General features: G+C 34.9%; 1 protein-coding gene across 2 annotated transcripts in view; it reads left to right on the top strand.

Annotated features, from left to right (window-relative positions):
- Positions 1-5,369: 5,369 nt before the first annotated feature.
- The window catches only part of cyth4b (cytohesin 4b), a 30,672-nt gene continuing 18,541 nt past the window's right edge, over positions 5,370-17,500 (top strand). For both annotated transcript variants that reach the window (XM_061914559.1, XM_061914567.1), the window contains exons 1-3: positions 5,370-5,505; positions 10,996-11,069; positions 15,595-15,665. In XM_061914559.1, the coding sequence (XP_061770543.1) occupies positions 5,409-5,505; positions 10,996-11,069; positions 15,595-15,665 (242 nt within the window). In that variant the 5' untranslated portion in view covers positions 5,370-5,408. The remainder of the gene's footprint in view (positions 5,506-10,995; positions 11,070-15,594; positions 15,666-17,500) is intronic.

A 17,500-nucleotide genomic window follows, 5' to 3' on the forward strand; every position in this document is an offset into this window, starting at 1 on the left:
AGTTACATTTGCAACTAAAAATAGTTTCTGGGAGTTTTGGGGGAAAAAAAATAAAAATAGCACACATGTGAATGCAGATTTGAACCTTTCATCACATTTTGCTCCCAAAACAAATCCATCCAAAGTTGATCAAACTATAGTACATTAGCATTTTTGAAATAAACTTAATCCATAACTATAACCAAATGGACTGTGATTGCTAAGGTGATTGATGCGGAAGTGTCACTCTGTTTCCTCCTCCTTCATGCACACAAGACGGAATAAACAAAGTCATAGTTCGTACATGCAATACAATAACAACGGAGGAAATATTGAACAACAAATCAACAATTGAAGTGACATAAGTGCCATCCAAACAATACCCCGTTTGTTGACAAGAAGATACAGCCATGTAAGCACAGTCCATCTATTTATTAAGCAACAGAAACACAAACCAGTGAAAGATTCAAAAGAAACTCGTGCTGCGAACCTGCTAAGCTAACAAAAACATTACAGTAATATGTTGGGAAAAAAACTACAGTCCAAAAACGCTGGCTGAGTAACAACGATATGAACGTTGCACGGAAAATTTCTCTGCCAGTTTTTGCATCCCACAGGGATTCTTCTTTTGTGTTTCTGCACCTGCGGTTCCCACACCAGGTTGCAGCGTTGTTTGTCAACACTGTCTGCTCTCATTTTCTCGCACATTTGACCCTCTGATGTTCTGTGTCCGTTGCATTTTGTGGCTATTAATGCCTCACAATCAAACACGTTTATATTAAAATACTGAACAGATGTTTACCTTATCCCAATAAACATCTGTTCGGTATTTTAACATAAACGTGTTTTGATTGTGAGGCAATAAAAGCCACAAAATGCAACGGGTCCATCAGACCCACAGATACTAGCTGAGTAACGATATTAACGTTGCACGGAAATTTTCTCTGCCAGTTTCTGCATCCCACAGGGATTCTTCTTTTGTGTTTCTGCACCTGTGGTTCCCACACAAGGTTGCAGCATTATTTGTCAACACTGTCTGCTCTCATTTTCTCGCACATTTGACCCTCTGATGTTCTGTGTCTGTTGCATTTTGTGTCTTTTGATGCCTCACAATCAAACACTTTTATGTTAAAATACTGAACAGATGTTTACCTTATCCCAATAAACATCTGTTCGGTATTTTAACATAAATGTGTTTTGATTGCGAGGCATTAAAAGCCACAAAATGCAACGGGTCCACCAGACTCACAAACGCTGGCTGAGTAACGACAATATGAACATTGCACGGAAAATTTCTTTACCAGTTTCTGCATCCCCACAGGGATTCTTCTTTTGTGTTTCTGCACCTGCGGTTCCCACACCAGGTTGCAGGATTGTTTGTCAACACTGTCTGCTCTCAATTTCTCGCACATTTGACCCTCTGATGTTCTGTGTCTGTTGCATTTTGTGGCTTTTAATGCCTCACAATCAAACACGTTTATGTTAAAATTACTGAACAGATGTTTACCTTATCCCAATAAACATCTGTTCAGTATTTTAACCTAAAACTGTTAAAATATTGAACAGATGTTTACCTTATGCCAATAAATATATTTTAAGTATTTTAACATAAAAGTGTTTTGATTGTGAGGCAATAAAAGCCACAAAATGCAAGGGTCCATCAGACCCACAAACGCTGGCTGAGTAACAACGATATTAACGTTGCACGGAAAATTTGTCTTCCAGTTTCTGCATCCCACAGAGATTCTTCTTTTGTGTTTCTGCACCTGCGGTTCCCACACCAGGTTGCAGCATTATTTGTCAACACTGTCTGCTCTCATTTTCTCGCACATTTGACCCTCTGATGTTCTGTGTCCGTTGCATTTTGTGGCTTTTAATGCCTCACAGTCAAACACGTTTATGTTAAAATACTTAAAATATGTTTATTGGGATAAGGTAAACATCTGTTCAAAATGTTAACACTTTTATGTTAAAATACTGAACAGATGTTTATTGTGATAAGGTAAAAATCTGTTCAGTATTTTAACACAAAAGTGTTTGATTGTGAGGCATTAATAGCCAGGGATTCTTCTCTTGTGTGTCTGCACCTGCGGTCCCCACATTGTTTGTCAACACGGTCTGCTCTCATTTTCTCGCACATTTTGATCCTCCGATGTTCTGTGTACCTACACTCTAGCAAAAAGTTAGCATCTTAAGGAAGGCATACTTGCTAACCTTGAGACCTCCGAATTCGGGCGATGGGGGCGGGGTTGGGGAGGGGCGGCGGTGTATATTGTAGTGTCCCTAAAGAGTTAGTGCTGCAAGGGGTTCTGGATATTTGTTCTGTTGTGTTTATGTTGTGTCACGGTGCGGATGTTCTCCCAAAATGTGGTTTTCATTCTTGTTTGGTGTGGGTTCACAGTGTGGCACATATTTGTAACAGTGTTAAAGTTGTTTATACGGCCACCCTCAGTGTGGCCCGTATGGCTGTTGACCAAGTATGCATTGCATTCACTTATGTGTGTGTAATAGCCGCATATATTATGCGAGTGGGCCTGCACGCTGTTTGAATGGAGGAAATGCGGACGTGACGACAGGTTATAGAGAATGCTAAAGGCAGTGCCTTTAAGGAACGCCCTCAATATTGTTGTCCGGGTGGAAATTGGCAGAATGCTTGCCCCGGGAGATTTTCGGGAGGGGCGCTGAACTTCGGGAGGATTGGCAAGTGTGAGAAATTGCGGTGTTACAGCGGATAACGGTGGGCCAGCTGTGATGTTAATTTGATATTGCCTCAAGGGTCAAATTAAATTACAGGTTGACACCCGTGTACTATAATGATGTCGTAAATATTTGTATTAAACATTTGTTTAAATGTAGCTTTTTAAATATTTTCATTGTATTTTCTTATATTGTAGAAGAGTTTGTTGATTCCAAGCAGCTTAACAATTTAGGTTTATTAAAATTCTTATTTAACAATGACAATGTCTGTAATGTGACAGTACAACCACTAGAGGGGGTCCCAGAGCCTGATTTCAACATAAAGCAACATTAGAAAACTTTTTTTTTTTCTTCTTTTTTTTTTAACTAGTATAAACGTTATGATGATGATGGAGGAATAAAAAAATACATATTTTTGTTTCTATAGTTCACATTTTTTCAATATAAAGGTCATAGTTAAATTCAAGTACAAGCTAAACGCAGCGGATGTTCCGGCTATTTCCGGCAAAGACTTGTGACGACAATGTGACAACCTTTTTTTTTTTTTTTTTTTTTTTTCAATCCGTCAGGTTGAGCAAATACAGTCTTTCGCAAATTATGTAATGGAAGGAAAACTATAGCAAATACAAATAGAATATAAAAATAATAACAATGAATAATAATTAAAAAAATAGGATGGATACAAAAATTAAACATACTAATAAGGCTCATCCAAATCACTTTAAAAGTAAAGCAAATACAAATAGAATATAAGAATAATAATAATAAAAACAGGACAAGATACAAAATTCAAGCAGACAAAAAAGGCTCATCTAAATTACTTTAAAACTAAAGCAAACACAAATAGAATATAAAAATAATAACAATAAATAATAATAAAAAAATAGGATGGATACAAAAATTAAACATACTAATAAGGCTCATTCAAATCACTTTAAAACTACAGCAAATACAAATAGAAAAGAAAAATAATAATAATAAAAATAGGACAAGATACAAAATTCAAACAGACAAAAAAGGCTCATCTGAATCACTTTAAAACTAAAGCAAATACAAATAAAATATTTTAAAAATAATAAGAATAAATAATAATAATAATAAAATAGGACGGATCAAAAATCAAACATACTAATAAAGCTCATCCAAATCACTTTAAAACTAAAGCAAATACAAATACAATATAAAAATAATAATAATAAAAATAGGTCAAGATACAAAATTCAGACAGAAAAAAAAGGCTCATCTAAATTACTTCAAAACTAAAGCAAATACAAATAGAATATAAAAATAATAACAATAAATAATAATAAAAAAAACATAGGATAAGATACAAAATTCAAACACAAAAAAGCTCATCTGAATGACTTTAAAACTAAAGCAAATACAAATAGAATATAAAAATGATAACAATAAATAATAATTTAAAAAATAGGATAATATACAAAATTCAAACATACAAAAAAGGCTGATCTAAATCACTTTAAAACTAAAACAAATACAAATACAATATAAAAATAATAACAATAAATAATAATAAAAAAATATAGGATAAGATACAAAATTCAAACATACAAAAAAGGTTAGTCCAAATCCCTTTAAAACTAAAGCAAATACAAATAGAATATAAAATAATAACAATAAATGATAGTAAAAAAAACATAGGATAAGATACAAAATTCAAGCACAAAAATTCATCTGAATGACTTTAAAACTAAAGCAAATACAAATAGAATATAAAAAATAATAACAATAAATAATAATAAAAAATATAGGATAAGATACAAAATTCAAACATACAAAAAATGCTCATCTGAATGACTTTAAAACTAAAGCAAATACAAATAAAATATAAAAATAATAAAATAAATAATAATTACAAATATAGCATAAAATACAAAATTCAAACATACAAAAAAGCTTAATATAAATCACTTTAAAACTAAAGCAAATACAAATAGAATATAAAAATAATAACAATAAATAATAATAAAAAATATAGGATAAGATACAAAATTCAAACATACAAAAATGCTCATCTGAATGACTTTAAAACTAAAGCAAATACAAATAGATTATACAAAAAATAATAATAAAAAATAGGATAATATACAAAATTCAAACAGACAAAAAAGGCTCATCTTAATCGCTTCAAAACTAAAGCAAATACAAATAGAATATAAAAATAATAATAAAAAATAGGATAATATACAAAATTCAAACATACAAAAAAAATGATCATTTAAATCACTTTAAATTTCTGCAATAACAAAATCAATTCAAGGGCTTTTGTATTTTTAATCATTTCCCAACATTTAAATGATCATTTTGATTTATCACGCCAGGTTTTACTTTCATTTTTTTTTTGCTTGGAGCATAGTCATGTTGACAAACATTTCTCTACGTTACCATGACGACAGTGCAACCTTTCAACACTTCCTGCAGGTCGGGACAGGATGTCACCTTTTTGACTGACGTTACTGGAAGTCAGCCTTACCACGTGACCTGCTCATGAGCTGACATTTATATCAGATGAATGACTTGAATAATAATAACAATAATAATAATAATAATAATTTGTCATTTAAAACCGACTACAAAAAAAAAAAAAAAAACTCGGCTCACTCTTGTGTTTTATTTTGAAGGGCGCCTTGAATAATGTCCTGCTGAATCGACACAGAGGAGGCGTGGCCAATGTGGGCGTGGTTAGAGGCAAGGCTTCATTCAATGTGCTGATGCTGCACAAGCTGACTGAACATTTGATGACATCTTCCACCTTTATTTTCACATTCTTCTCTTTGTCGCTGGATCTCATGACTGACTGCCAAATGGGTAAGTCTAAATATGTTTTGCAATAGTTATTATTATTTGGGGGTATTACTGTTATAGGTTTAATAGGTTTATTTTACTTTTTAAGTAATTTTTTTATGTGGTTTTATGGAACTAAAAATGTACTGTGTGGCAAAAATATTTTAATGTGTTAAATGTTTCCAGGGATAATAACAATGGGCAAATATTATAGTAAGATAACTGGTCAACTTTTTGACTTGATATATATATATATATATATATATATATATATATATATATATATATATATATATATATATATATATATATATATATATATATAGTGTAAATGTCAGTGTATATTATCAAAAAGTCCCTTTTTATTATTCTCAATCAAAAAGTTTATTTTTAATATATATTAATATATATATATTTATCTATATGTTTGTTTGAATATATAAAATGTATATGTATATATATTTAGTAAATATACATATATGTATGTATACGTTAGAGATGCGCGGTTTGCGGTTTCATCCGCGGAGTCCGCGGATAAACCACGGGTCGGGCGGGTGTCCTGACGGAAAAATAGATTTTAATTAGATTTGGGCGGGTGGCGGTTGAACCATCCGGAAATATTTGATATACATGGTTCTGGGATCGGTATCCCTTGTAGTAACACAACATAAACGCAACACAACAAATACCCAGAATCCTTTGTATCCATGACACAACCTGACTATTTTATTCACCCCGCTAGCAGCAACCCCTCCGTGCGTCGGTAAGGTGGGCGGGGTTGGGGGCGCGGGGGTGTAAAATATATTCAGGAATTGTCACAGATACAAAGGATTCTGGGTATTTGTTGTGTTGGGTTTATGTTGTGTTACTGTGAGGATGTTCTCCCGAAATGTGTTTGTCAATCTTGTTTGGTGTGGCTTCACAGCGTGGCGCATATTAGTAAGTGTTAAAGTTGTTTATATCACAACCATCAGTGTACTCCGTATCACCCAGTATGCCTTGCAGTCTTGTACGAGTGATTGCGGAAGCTGCACACAACATGTTGCCGGACTAAGAATTGGTTTGTACATGTCGTTGAAGGTGTCTAAGGCAACGGCTTCACAGCACGCCCTTATTATTGTCATTCGGGATGAACAATTCGCGAGAACGTCAGCGGCTCCAATTGTCTTCATTACTCTGTGAAACGGTTTTAAATAGATCTGTGAGCGGTAAAGGTGGCCGACATCTGATGTATTTCAGCCAGCGGGCGGTCGCGGTTCTGATAAAAGGTTGGTTCGGGTGGATGGCGGGTGGAAGACGACTTTGGTGATGCGGTTGCGGATAATATAATTGCCTAGCCGCGCATCTCTAGTATACGTACATACAAAGAGAAAAAAAAAAATATATATATATATATATATATATATATTTTTTTTTTTTTCTATTGTATATATATCCCAAAAAAATATATATATATAGGTCTATACATATATATATAAATATATATATATATATATATATATATATATATATATATATATATATATATATATAAATATATATATATATATATATATGTATATAAATATATAGATAAAATATATATATGTATATAGATAGATATATTTATAAATATATACAATATATATATATAAATATATAGATATATTTATAAATATATACATATATATATATATAAATATATAGCTATATTTATATATACTATATATATATATATATGTCTATACATACATATATAGATATATAAAAATATATACATATATATAAAAAATATATATTTTTATATTTAGTTATATGCCTTCCGCCCGATTGTAGCTGAGATAGGCGCCAGCGCCCCCCGCGACCCCGAAAGGGAATAAGCGGTAGAAAATGGATGGATGGATGGATGTATACATATTTATCTAAATAAATATATATAAATTAATAAAAAAATATTTATTCATTTATGTATAAATAATACATATTTAAAAATAAAATATATATATACATATATATATATATATATATATATATATATATATATATATCTTTTTTTTTATGTGACATATCCTCCACATGGTGACTATTTAAATGCCGCTTCTTTTTTCAAATTTTTGAAGACTTATTGTGTGTGACACACACACACACACGCACACACACACACACACACACACACACACACACACACACACACACACACACACACACACACACACACACACACACACACACACACACACACACACACACACACACACACACACACAATAAGTCATCAAAAGTGTGTGTGTGTGTTGCACAAGTGTCACGCAGTAAGAGTGCAGAGCTGAAGTGTTGTCGTTCACATGCCAACATCTGCAAAGGGGAAGTGCGGCGGTCGTGCGCCGCCACTGAAACAAACTCGACTTTAAAAACATCAGCGACCGACACACAACAGGAAGTTAGAAACGACGACCTCGTTTGGCTGGGATCACATGCACCTTCTTGACTATTTCCGTGTCAAAGTACTCCCGGTGATTAACGACACAAGAGCATGTCAGACACGAGATTGGATCACGGGCAAAAGAACTACAAAATACAATTTCGGGCACGCTTGTCGCATAGCATTAATTAACAAAAAATACAAAACCCCAAACCAGTGAAGTCGGCACGTTGTGTAAATGGGAAATAAAAACAGAATACAATAATTTGCTAAACATTTTCAACTTATATTCAATTGAATAGACTGCAAAGACAATATATTTGATGTTCCGACTGAGAAACTGAATTTTAGTTTGAAAATAATCACTAACTTAGAATTTAATGGCAGCAACACATTGCAAAAATGTAGCGACGAACTGTTGCAATGGACAGTGGTTTTCTGAAGTTTTCCTGAGCCCATGTGGTGATATCCTTTACACACTGATGTCGCTTTTTGATGCAGTGCCGCCTAACGTGCAGTGATTTCTCCAGATTCCTTGAACCTTTTGATGATTTTACGGACCGTAGATGGTGACATCCCTAAATTCCTTGCAATAGCTCGTTGAAAAATGTTTTTCTAAAACTGTTCGACAATTTGCTTACAAATTGGTGACCCTCGCCCCATCCTTGTTTGTGAATTACTTAGCAATGGGAGACAGGTCTGGACAACAGGCAGGCCAGTTTAGTACCTGCACTCTTTAACTATGAAGCCACGCTGTTGTAGCACGTGGCTAGGCATTGTCTTGCTGAAATAAGCAGGGGCGTCCATGATAACGTTGCTTGGATGGCAACATGTGTTGCTCCAAAACCTGTATGTACCTTTCAGCATTCATGGTGCCTTCACAAATGTGTAAGTTACCCATGCCTTGGGCACTATTACACCCCCGTACAATCACTGATGCTGGCTTTTCAACTTTGCGCCTATAAAAGTCCGGATGGTTCTTTTCTACTTTAGTCCAAAGGACACAATGTCCACAGATTCCAAAAACAATTTGAAATGTGGACACGTCAGACCACAGAACACTTTCCCACTTTGCATCAGTCCATTTTAGATGAGCTCAGGCCCAGCGAAGCCGGCGGCATTTCTGGGTGTTGTTGATAAATGGCTTTCACTTTGCATAGTAGAGTTTTAACTTGCCCTTACAGATGTAGCGACGAACTGTTGTTATGGACAGTGGTTTTCTGAAGTTTTCCTGAGCCCATGTGGTGATATCCTTTACACACTGATGTCGCTTTTTGATGCAGTACCGCCTAACGTGCAGTGATTTCTCCAGATTCTCTGAACCTTTTGATGATTTTACGGACCGTAGATGGTGACATCCCTAAATTCCTTGCAATAGCTCGTTGAGAAATATTTTTCTAAAACTGTTCGACAATTTGCTTACAAATTGGTGACCCTCGCCCCATCCTTGTTTGTGAATTACTTAGCAATGGGAGATAGATCTGGACACCAGGCAGGCCAGTTTAGTACCTGCACTCTTTTACTATGAAGCCACGCTGTTGTAGCACGTGGCTTGGCATTGTCTTGCTGAAATAAGCAGGGGCGTCCATGATAACGTTGCTTGGATGGCAACATGTGTTGCTCCAAAACCTGTATGTACCTTTCAGCATTCATGGTGCCTTCACAAATGTGTAAGTTACCCATGCCTTGGGCACTAATACACCCCCGTACAATCACTGATGCTGGCTTTTCAACTTTGCGCCTATAAAAGTCCGGATGGTTCTTTTCTACTTTAGTCCAAAGGACACAATGTCCACAGATTCCAAAAACAATTTGAAATGTGGACACGTCAGACCACAGAACACTTTCCCACTTTGCATCAGTCCATTTTAGATGAGCTCAGGCCCAGCGAAGCCGGCGGCATTTCTGGGTGTTGTTGATAAATGGCTTTCACTTTGCATAGTAGAGTTTTAACTTGCCCTTACAGATGTAGCGACGAACTGTTGTTATGGACAGTGGTTTTCTGAAGTTTTCCTGAGCCCATGTGGTGATATCCTTTACACACTGATGTCGCTTTTTGATGCAGTACCGCCTAACGTGCAGTGATTTCTCCAGATTCTCTGAACCTTTTGATGATTTTACGGACCGTAGATGGTGACATCCCTAAATTCCTTGCAATAGCTCGTTGAGAAATATTTTTCTAAAACTGTTCGACAATTTGCTTACAAATTGGTGACCCTCGCCCCATCCTTGTTTGTGAATTACTTAGCAATGGGAGATAGATCTGGACACCAGGCAGGCCAGTTTAGTACCTGCACTCTTTTACTATGAAGCCACGCTGTTGTAGCACGTGGCTTGGCATTGTCTTGCTGAAATAAGCAGGGGCGTCCATGATAACGTTGCTTGGATGGCAACATGTGTTGCTCCAAAACCTGTATGTACCTTTCAGCATTCATGGTGCCTTCACAAATGTGTAAGTTACCCATGCTTTGGGCACTAATACACCCCCGTAGAATCACAGATGCTAGCTTTTCAACTTTGCGCCTATAAAAGTCCGGATGGTTCTTTTCCACTTTAATCCGAGGGACACAATGTCCACAGTTTCCAAAAACAATTTTAAATGTGGACACGTCAGACCACATAACACATTCCCACTTTGCTTTAGCCCATCTTAGATGAGCTCAGGCCCAGCGAAGCCAGCGGCATTTCTGGGTGTTGTTGATAAATGGCTTTCACTTTGCATAGTAGAGTTTTAACTTGCCCTTACAGATGTAGCGACGAACTGTTGTTATGGACAGTGGTTTTCTGAAGTATTCCTGAGCCCATGTGGTGATATCCTTTATACACTGGTGTCGCTTTTAATCAACGTTGTATCAACGTCTTGTGCCTGCTAGGGGCCCATTCCAGACAACTAAGAACTGTCGTCCAACCTTCTGATTGATCGACCGAGGGCCGTGTTTTTAACGTTTTCGCCCGTCAATTGGTAGCAACATCCATTCAGGTTTCTTCTCAAAATGAGCAAAGAAGCTGTGGTCGCAGGTCACTTCCCTTTTTTACTGAAATGAACGTCGAGAAAGAGAAAACATAAAAACAAACAAAAAAACGAGGCTGGTCTTGTTTTGCATTTCTGTCAGGCTTCACAGCAGATGAGAAGATGGAGCTGGAGAGCTTGAAGATGTACAAGAAACACCTGCTGGACGACATCCAGGTACACTGCACTCTTAACAAGGTCGGACTAGATCGTCAAAGTTTGGTGTTGTCCAACCTCAAGATGCAGCGGAGGCAGGCATTGAATGGGAAAACATGATTTAATTTAAAACACTAAGACAAAAACCCACAAAGGGTACAAACAAAAAGCACGCACGTGGGCGGATAACAAACTAAGGGAGCTAGCATGGGAGCTAGAAAACAAAAGGGAACTTAGCATGTAAGATAGCAAGAATCGAGCAGGAAAACCAGAAGTCGTACTTGTAAAAAGAAAACAAACTTGGAAGCAGGGAACAAAAGATTATAAACTACAAACCACTATCGAATATAGCTTGGACAAGATATGATACGACACGACAAGTAGCAACGACAATAATCCAGCACTGACTGGAGTAACAAAGCAGGTTTAAATAGGAGCGGACTGATTGACACCAGGTGTGGCCAGATGCCAATCAGCCGCAGCTGAGGGGGAACAGCACTCCGGGAGAAAGACAGGAAGCTGAACCAAAATAAGAGTGCTGACAGGAACTAAGGACAGGAATTACTAAACACACAGGAGAAACTACAACACAGTCAAACGGGGGCGGTATAGCTCGGTTGGTAGAGTGCACGTGCCAGCAACGTGGGGGTTGCAGGTTCGATTCCCACCTCCGCCTTCCTAGTCACTGCCGTTGTGTCCTTGGGCAAGACACTTTACCCACCTGCTCCCAGAGCCACCCACACTGGTTTAAATGTAACTTAGATATTGGGTTTCACCATGTAAAGCGCTTTGAGTCACTAGAGAAAAGCGCTATATAAATATAATTCACTTCACTTCACAAACTGTCAGAGACAAGCCTGACATAGATGGTGCAAAAACGGCAGCTCAGTCAGCAGAATGTTAACATTATAAACAGAGATTTTTTTCTATTTACAGTAATTTTCTGGGGAGAAAAAACACCACGCATTTTACAGTAAAATTTTTCACTGTAAAATTGTTTTTTAATTTTAATTTTACAGTGTAGAACAAGATTGTCGGACTCGTTTATTTTGAAGATTACATCACAGTTATGGCTTCCCTCAAAGGGCTGCATTTTACAGCGAATTTTACAGTACATGCATTTTCCTATGTATTTTGATATTGTACATATTTTTAAAAAATCTGTAGATATTACAGTGAAAAAATGGCAACTCAGACACCCAAATTTTACTGTAAAAAAACGTTTTTTTTACGACATAATACGGTAAATGGAAAAACAGTTGCATTTTTTTTTTATTCGATCATAAAAAAAAAAAATTCTTAACATATTACGATAAATGGGAGAAAATTTTACTCTTTTTTTTTTTTACAGTAAAAAAAAATATATTTATATACCATAAATATCTGGCAGCTTTGTCACCAGAATTTTACTGAACAATTTATGGTGGTTTTTACAAGATTTTGCACTAAAAGGAGAAAAAAAAGTATACATTTTTTATTTCTGGCATCTGAGGTGACGTTTTTTTAAATTGAATGGTAAAAAAAACTGCGGTACCGTTTGTTTTCTTTTATAATAATACACCGTAAAAAACAACAATCGTAGATATTAAAGTAAAAAAGAACGATCAATTTTTTTACAACATATTACGGTAAATGGAAAAACAGTAACACTTTTTTTTTAATGGTAAATACCTAGCAGCTTGGTCACCAGATTTTTACTGTAAAATAGATGGTGTTTTTTTTTACAAAATTTTACTGTAAATGGAAAAAAGTATTAAAAAAAATCAAAATTTTGACAACTGAGCTGACAATTTTTTACCGTAAAAAAAATCTAGGGAGCATTTTTTTTTCCATTTACTATAATACACTGTAAAATCAACAACTGTACATATTGGCAATTCAGTCACCAAAATTTTAATCTCAGAAAAAAAAATGTTTACTAATTATATGGTAAAAAAAAACGGTACTACTTTTTTTTTTTACCCCGGTAAATACCTGGCAGCCTAGTCGGCAAAATTTTACTGTGAAATGTATGGTGGTTGTTACATATGAATGTAAATGGAAAAAAATTACCACTTTTGAAAAAATATTTTATTCTGGCAACAGTTCGCTGACAATTTTTTACTGTAAAAAAAAATGGTTCTACAATAATACACCGTAAAAAACAAAACAATTTTAATCTTAAAAAAACGAAATTTTTCAACATATTACGGTAAATGGAAACACAGTACCACTTTTTTTTTTTTTTACGGTAAATACCTGGCAGCTTAGTCTCCAGAATTTTACTGTAAAATTTATGGTGTTTTTTTCCCAACATTTTACTGTAAATGGAAAAAAATATCACATTTTTGAAAATTCGGACAATTTTTTACCGTTAAAAAAAATGTAGGTACCATTTTTTTTTATTTCCATTTACAAAAATATACAGTAAAATCAACAACTGTAGATATTGGTAAATCACCAAAATGTTGATCTTAAAAAAAGATAATTTATTTGGTGAATTGAAAAGCGGTACTACTTTTTTTTTTTCTGATAAATACCTGGCAGCCAGAATTTTACTCTGAAATTTATGGTGGTTCTTACATTTTACTGTAAATGGGAAAAAAATTACCACTTTTTAAAAAAGATTTTATTCTGGCAATTGAGCTGACAATTTTTTACTGTAAAAAAAAATGGTGCTACAATAATACACCGTAAAAAACAAAACAATTTTAATCTTAAAAAAACGAAAATTTTCAACATATTACGGTAAATGGAAACACAGTACCACTTTTTTTTTTTTTTACGGTAAATACCTGGCAGCTTAGTCGCCAGAATTTTACTGTAAAATTGATGGTGTTTTTTTTCTCCAACATTTTACTGTAAATGGAAAAAAGTATCACATTTTTGAAAATTCGGACAATTTTTTACCGTTAGAAAAAATTAAGGTACTATTTTTTTATTTCCATTTACAAAAATATACAGTAAAATCAACAACTGTAGATATTGGTAAGTCACCAAAATGTTGATCTTAAAAAAAACTAACAATTTATTTGGTGAATTGAAAAGCGGGTACTACTTTTTTTTTCTGATAAATACCTGGCAGCCAGAATTTTACTGTGAAATTTATGGCGGTTCTTACATTTTACTGTAAATGGAAAAAAATTACCACTTTTTTAAAAAGATTTTATTGTGGCAACTGAGCTGACAATTTTTTACTGTAAAAAAAATGGTGCTACAATAATACACCGTAAAAAACAAAACAATTTTAATCTTAAAAAAACGAAAATTTTCAACATATTACGGTAAATGGAAACACAGTACCACTTTTTTTTTTTTTACGGTATATACCTAGCAGCTTAGTCGCCAGAATTTTACTGTAAAATTGATGGTGTTTTTTTTCCCAACATTTTACTGTAAATGGAAAAAAGTATCACATTTTTGAAAATTCGGACAATTTTTTACCGTTAAAAAAATGTAGGTACCATTTTTTTAAATTCCATTTACAAAAATATACAGTAAAATCAACAACTGTAGATATTGGTAAGTCACCAAAATGTTGATCTTAAAAAAAAATAACAATTTATTTGGTGAATTGAAAAGCGGGTACCACTTTTTTTTTTCTGATAAATACCTGGCAGCCAGAATTTTACTGTAAAATTTATGGCAGTTGTTACATTTTACTGTAAATGGAAAAAAAATACCACTTTAAAAAAATATATATTCTGGCAATTGAGCTAAACAAATTTTACTGTTAAAAAAAACAGTGCTACCGTTTTTTCCATTTACAATAATACACTGTAAAAAAAACATTTTAATCTTAAAAAAACCAAAATTTTTACAACATATTACGGTAAATGGAAACACGGTACCATCTTTTTTTTTTACGGTAAAAAACTGACAGCTTAGTTGCTAGAATGTTACTGTAAAATGAATGTTGGTTTTTACAACATTTTACTGTGAATAGAAAAAGTACCACTTTTTTACGGTATGTACATAACAGTGTAGTTGCCAGAATTTTACTGTAAAATGTATAGTTTTTTTACAACATTTTACTGTAAACGGAAAAAAGTTTCACATTTTTAAAAATTCTGAAAAATCAAGCTGACAAATTTTTTTACTGTAAAAAAATGTACTTACCATTTTTTTTCCATTGACGGTAATACACCGTAAAAACAACAATAGATTTTATTGTAAAAAAATTGGAAGCTTAGTCACCAGCCTTTTTCAGTAAAAAAAAACTGTTGTAGATTTTTTTTCAATTTACAGTAACATACTGTAAAAACCCCTGTGTCAATTTTACCGTAATTTTTTTTTACATTTTTACAGTTTTAATACTGGATAATATCAAAGTTTAAATACTCTCAATTTTTTGCAGTACATTTTTGTTTTCTTCCTAATACATTTGGTAAGAAAATACGAGGTACGTTATTGATGCGTTGGCGGGCCACATTAAAATGCCGTGGCGGGCCAGACCCGGGCCTCCTGCCTCCGGTTTGAGACCCATGGTGTGGATCACCTTCCAGGATTTGGACACGATCCGTGCCGAGACTTCAGGTGTAAACGTGAATTGTATTTTTGTGTGCAGAAGCTCAAACTGGAGATTGACAGCGTCATGGCCGAAGTGCTCAGCTTTGAGTCGACCGAGGCCGAGGAAAGGTGAGTCCTGGTCCGAGTCTTGGTCCGAGTCCTGGTCCGAGTCCTGGCACCCACAGGTTTCTTTCGATTGCGTCTCTTCGGCGAGCAGAACAAGGAATATGCAGAACATATGCTGCTCATCACAACACAAACTTATTTATTTAGCACACGCAGTGTGATCGATCAAGACTAAAACTGGTCTTTGACACAAAACTTTGGCGCGCTCCACAGTCCACAGTTTTTATCTGATTGGAACCGTTCGAGTATCAAAATGTTCGGCTCGATCGGGAATCATGAGATCTCTAAAAAAAAATTTTTTTAAATATCCCAAATTACCCAGATTTTCCGGTTTTCGGGGTCATTTTTCCCGTTGAAAATGAATGGGCCGTTATAGGAACTTCCACAACTCCCACATTTCTCACCCGATTTGATCCGTTCCACACTCCACTCAACTTTGACAATCAAACTACCATTTTCCAAGTTAAAAAAATTTCCAGGAATTTCCAGAATTCCCTGTTTCCCAGAGTCCTATTTTTACCTCTTCCTGGAAATATTTTACTGTCCACATTTTGCAACTGTTTTTGACCGTTCCACCTTTAAAACATTCCTTCTAATTGGGACAACAAAACTACCATTTTTCTTTTCGTGCAAATTCCCGAAATTCCAGGAATTCCAAAATACCCATTTCAATTCAAACTGTTCCTACATCAACATTTTTCATCGGATTAAAAAAAAAATCCAACACCTAAGACAATATAATATCAATATTTTCAAAAATTCCCGGTTTTACCGAAATTCCCAAAGGTCCAGGGAGTGAATGGTAAAAATTCTCAAAAATTTTCACTTTTTTTCAAACCCGAATCCGACATTTTAACCATCCACCCACACTAATATTCAAATATATCGAACACAAAACGCGTTTTCCCTTCACCAAAATTCCAGGTTTTCCCAGAATTTCCGGTAATTTTCTCCCCATTGACAACGCCTGACAATTGACTACATAGCCCACATTTCTCATCCGACTAGAACCGTTCCACCATCCACACACTCCACTCACCTTTGACAATCAAACTACCATTTTCCAAGTTCAAAAAAATTCCAGGAATTTTCCAGAATTTCCGGTTTCTCAGAGCCCTGTTTTCACCTCTTTCTGGAAAGTTATTACAGTCCACATTTTGCAACTGTTTTTGACCATTCTACCTACAAAACATTATTTTTAATTCGGACGACAAAAATACAATTTTCGTTTTTGTACAAATTACCGAAATTCCAGGAATTCCAAAATACCCATTTCAATTCAAACTGTTACTACATCAACATTTTTCATCGGATTAAAAAAAATTCCAACACCTGCCCATTTATATCACCTAAGACAATATAATATCAATATTTTCAAAAATTTCCGGTTTTACCAAAATTCCCAAATGTCCAGGGAGTTAATGGTAAAAATTCTCAAAAATGTTCACTTTTTTTCAAACCCGAATCCGACATTTTAACCATCCACCCACACTAATATTCAAATATATCGAACACAAAACGTGTTTTCCCTTCACCAAAATTCCAGGTTTTCCCAGAATTTCCGGTCATTTTCTCCCCATTGACAACGCCTGACAATCGACTGCATAGCCCACATTTCTCATCCGACTAGAACCGTTCCACCATCCACACACTCCACTTAACTTGGACAAACCATTTTCCAAATTGAGTGTCCGCCCTGAGATCGGTACGTCGTGAGTTCAAACCCCGGCCCGGGTCATACCAAAGACTATAAAAATAGGACCCTTTACCTCCCTTTTAGGCACTCAGCATCGAAGGTTGGAATTGGGGGTTGATTCACCAAAAATTATTTTTTAAGC

The sequence above is a fragment of the Nerophis ophidion genome, linkage group LG01 (assembly GCF_033978795.1).
Source record: "Nerophis ophidion isolate RoL-2023_Sa linkage group LG01, RoL_Noph_v1.0, whole genome shotgun sequence".
NCBI classification, from domain to species: Eukaryota; Metazoa; Chordata; class Actinopteri; order Syngnathiformes; family Syngnathidae; genus Nerophis; species Nerophis ophidion.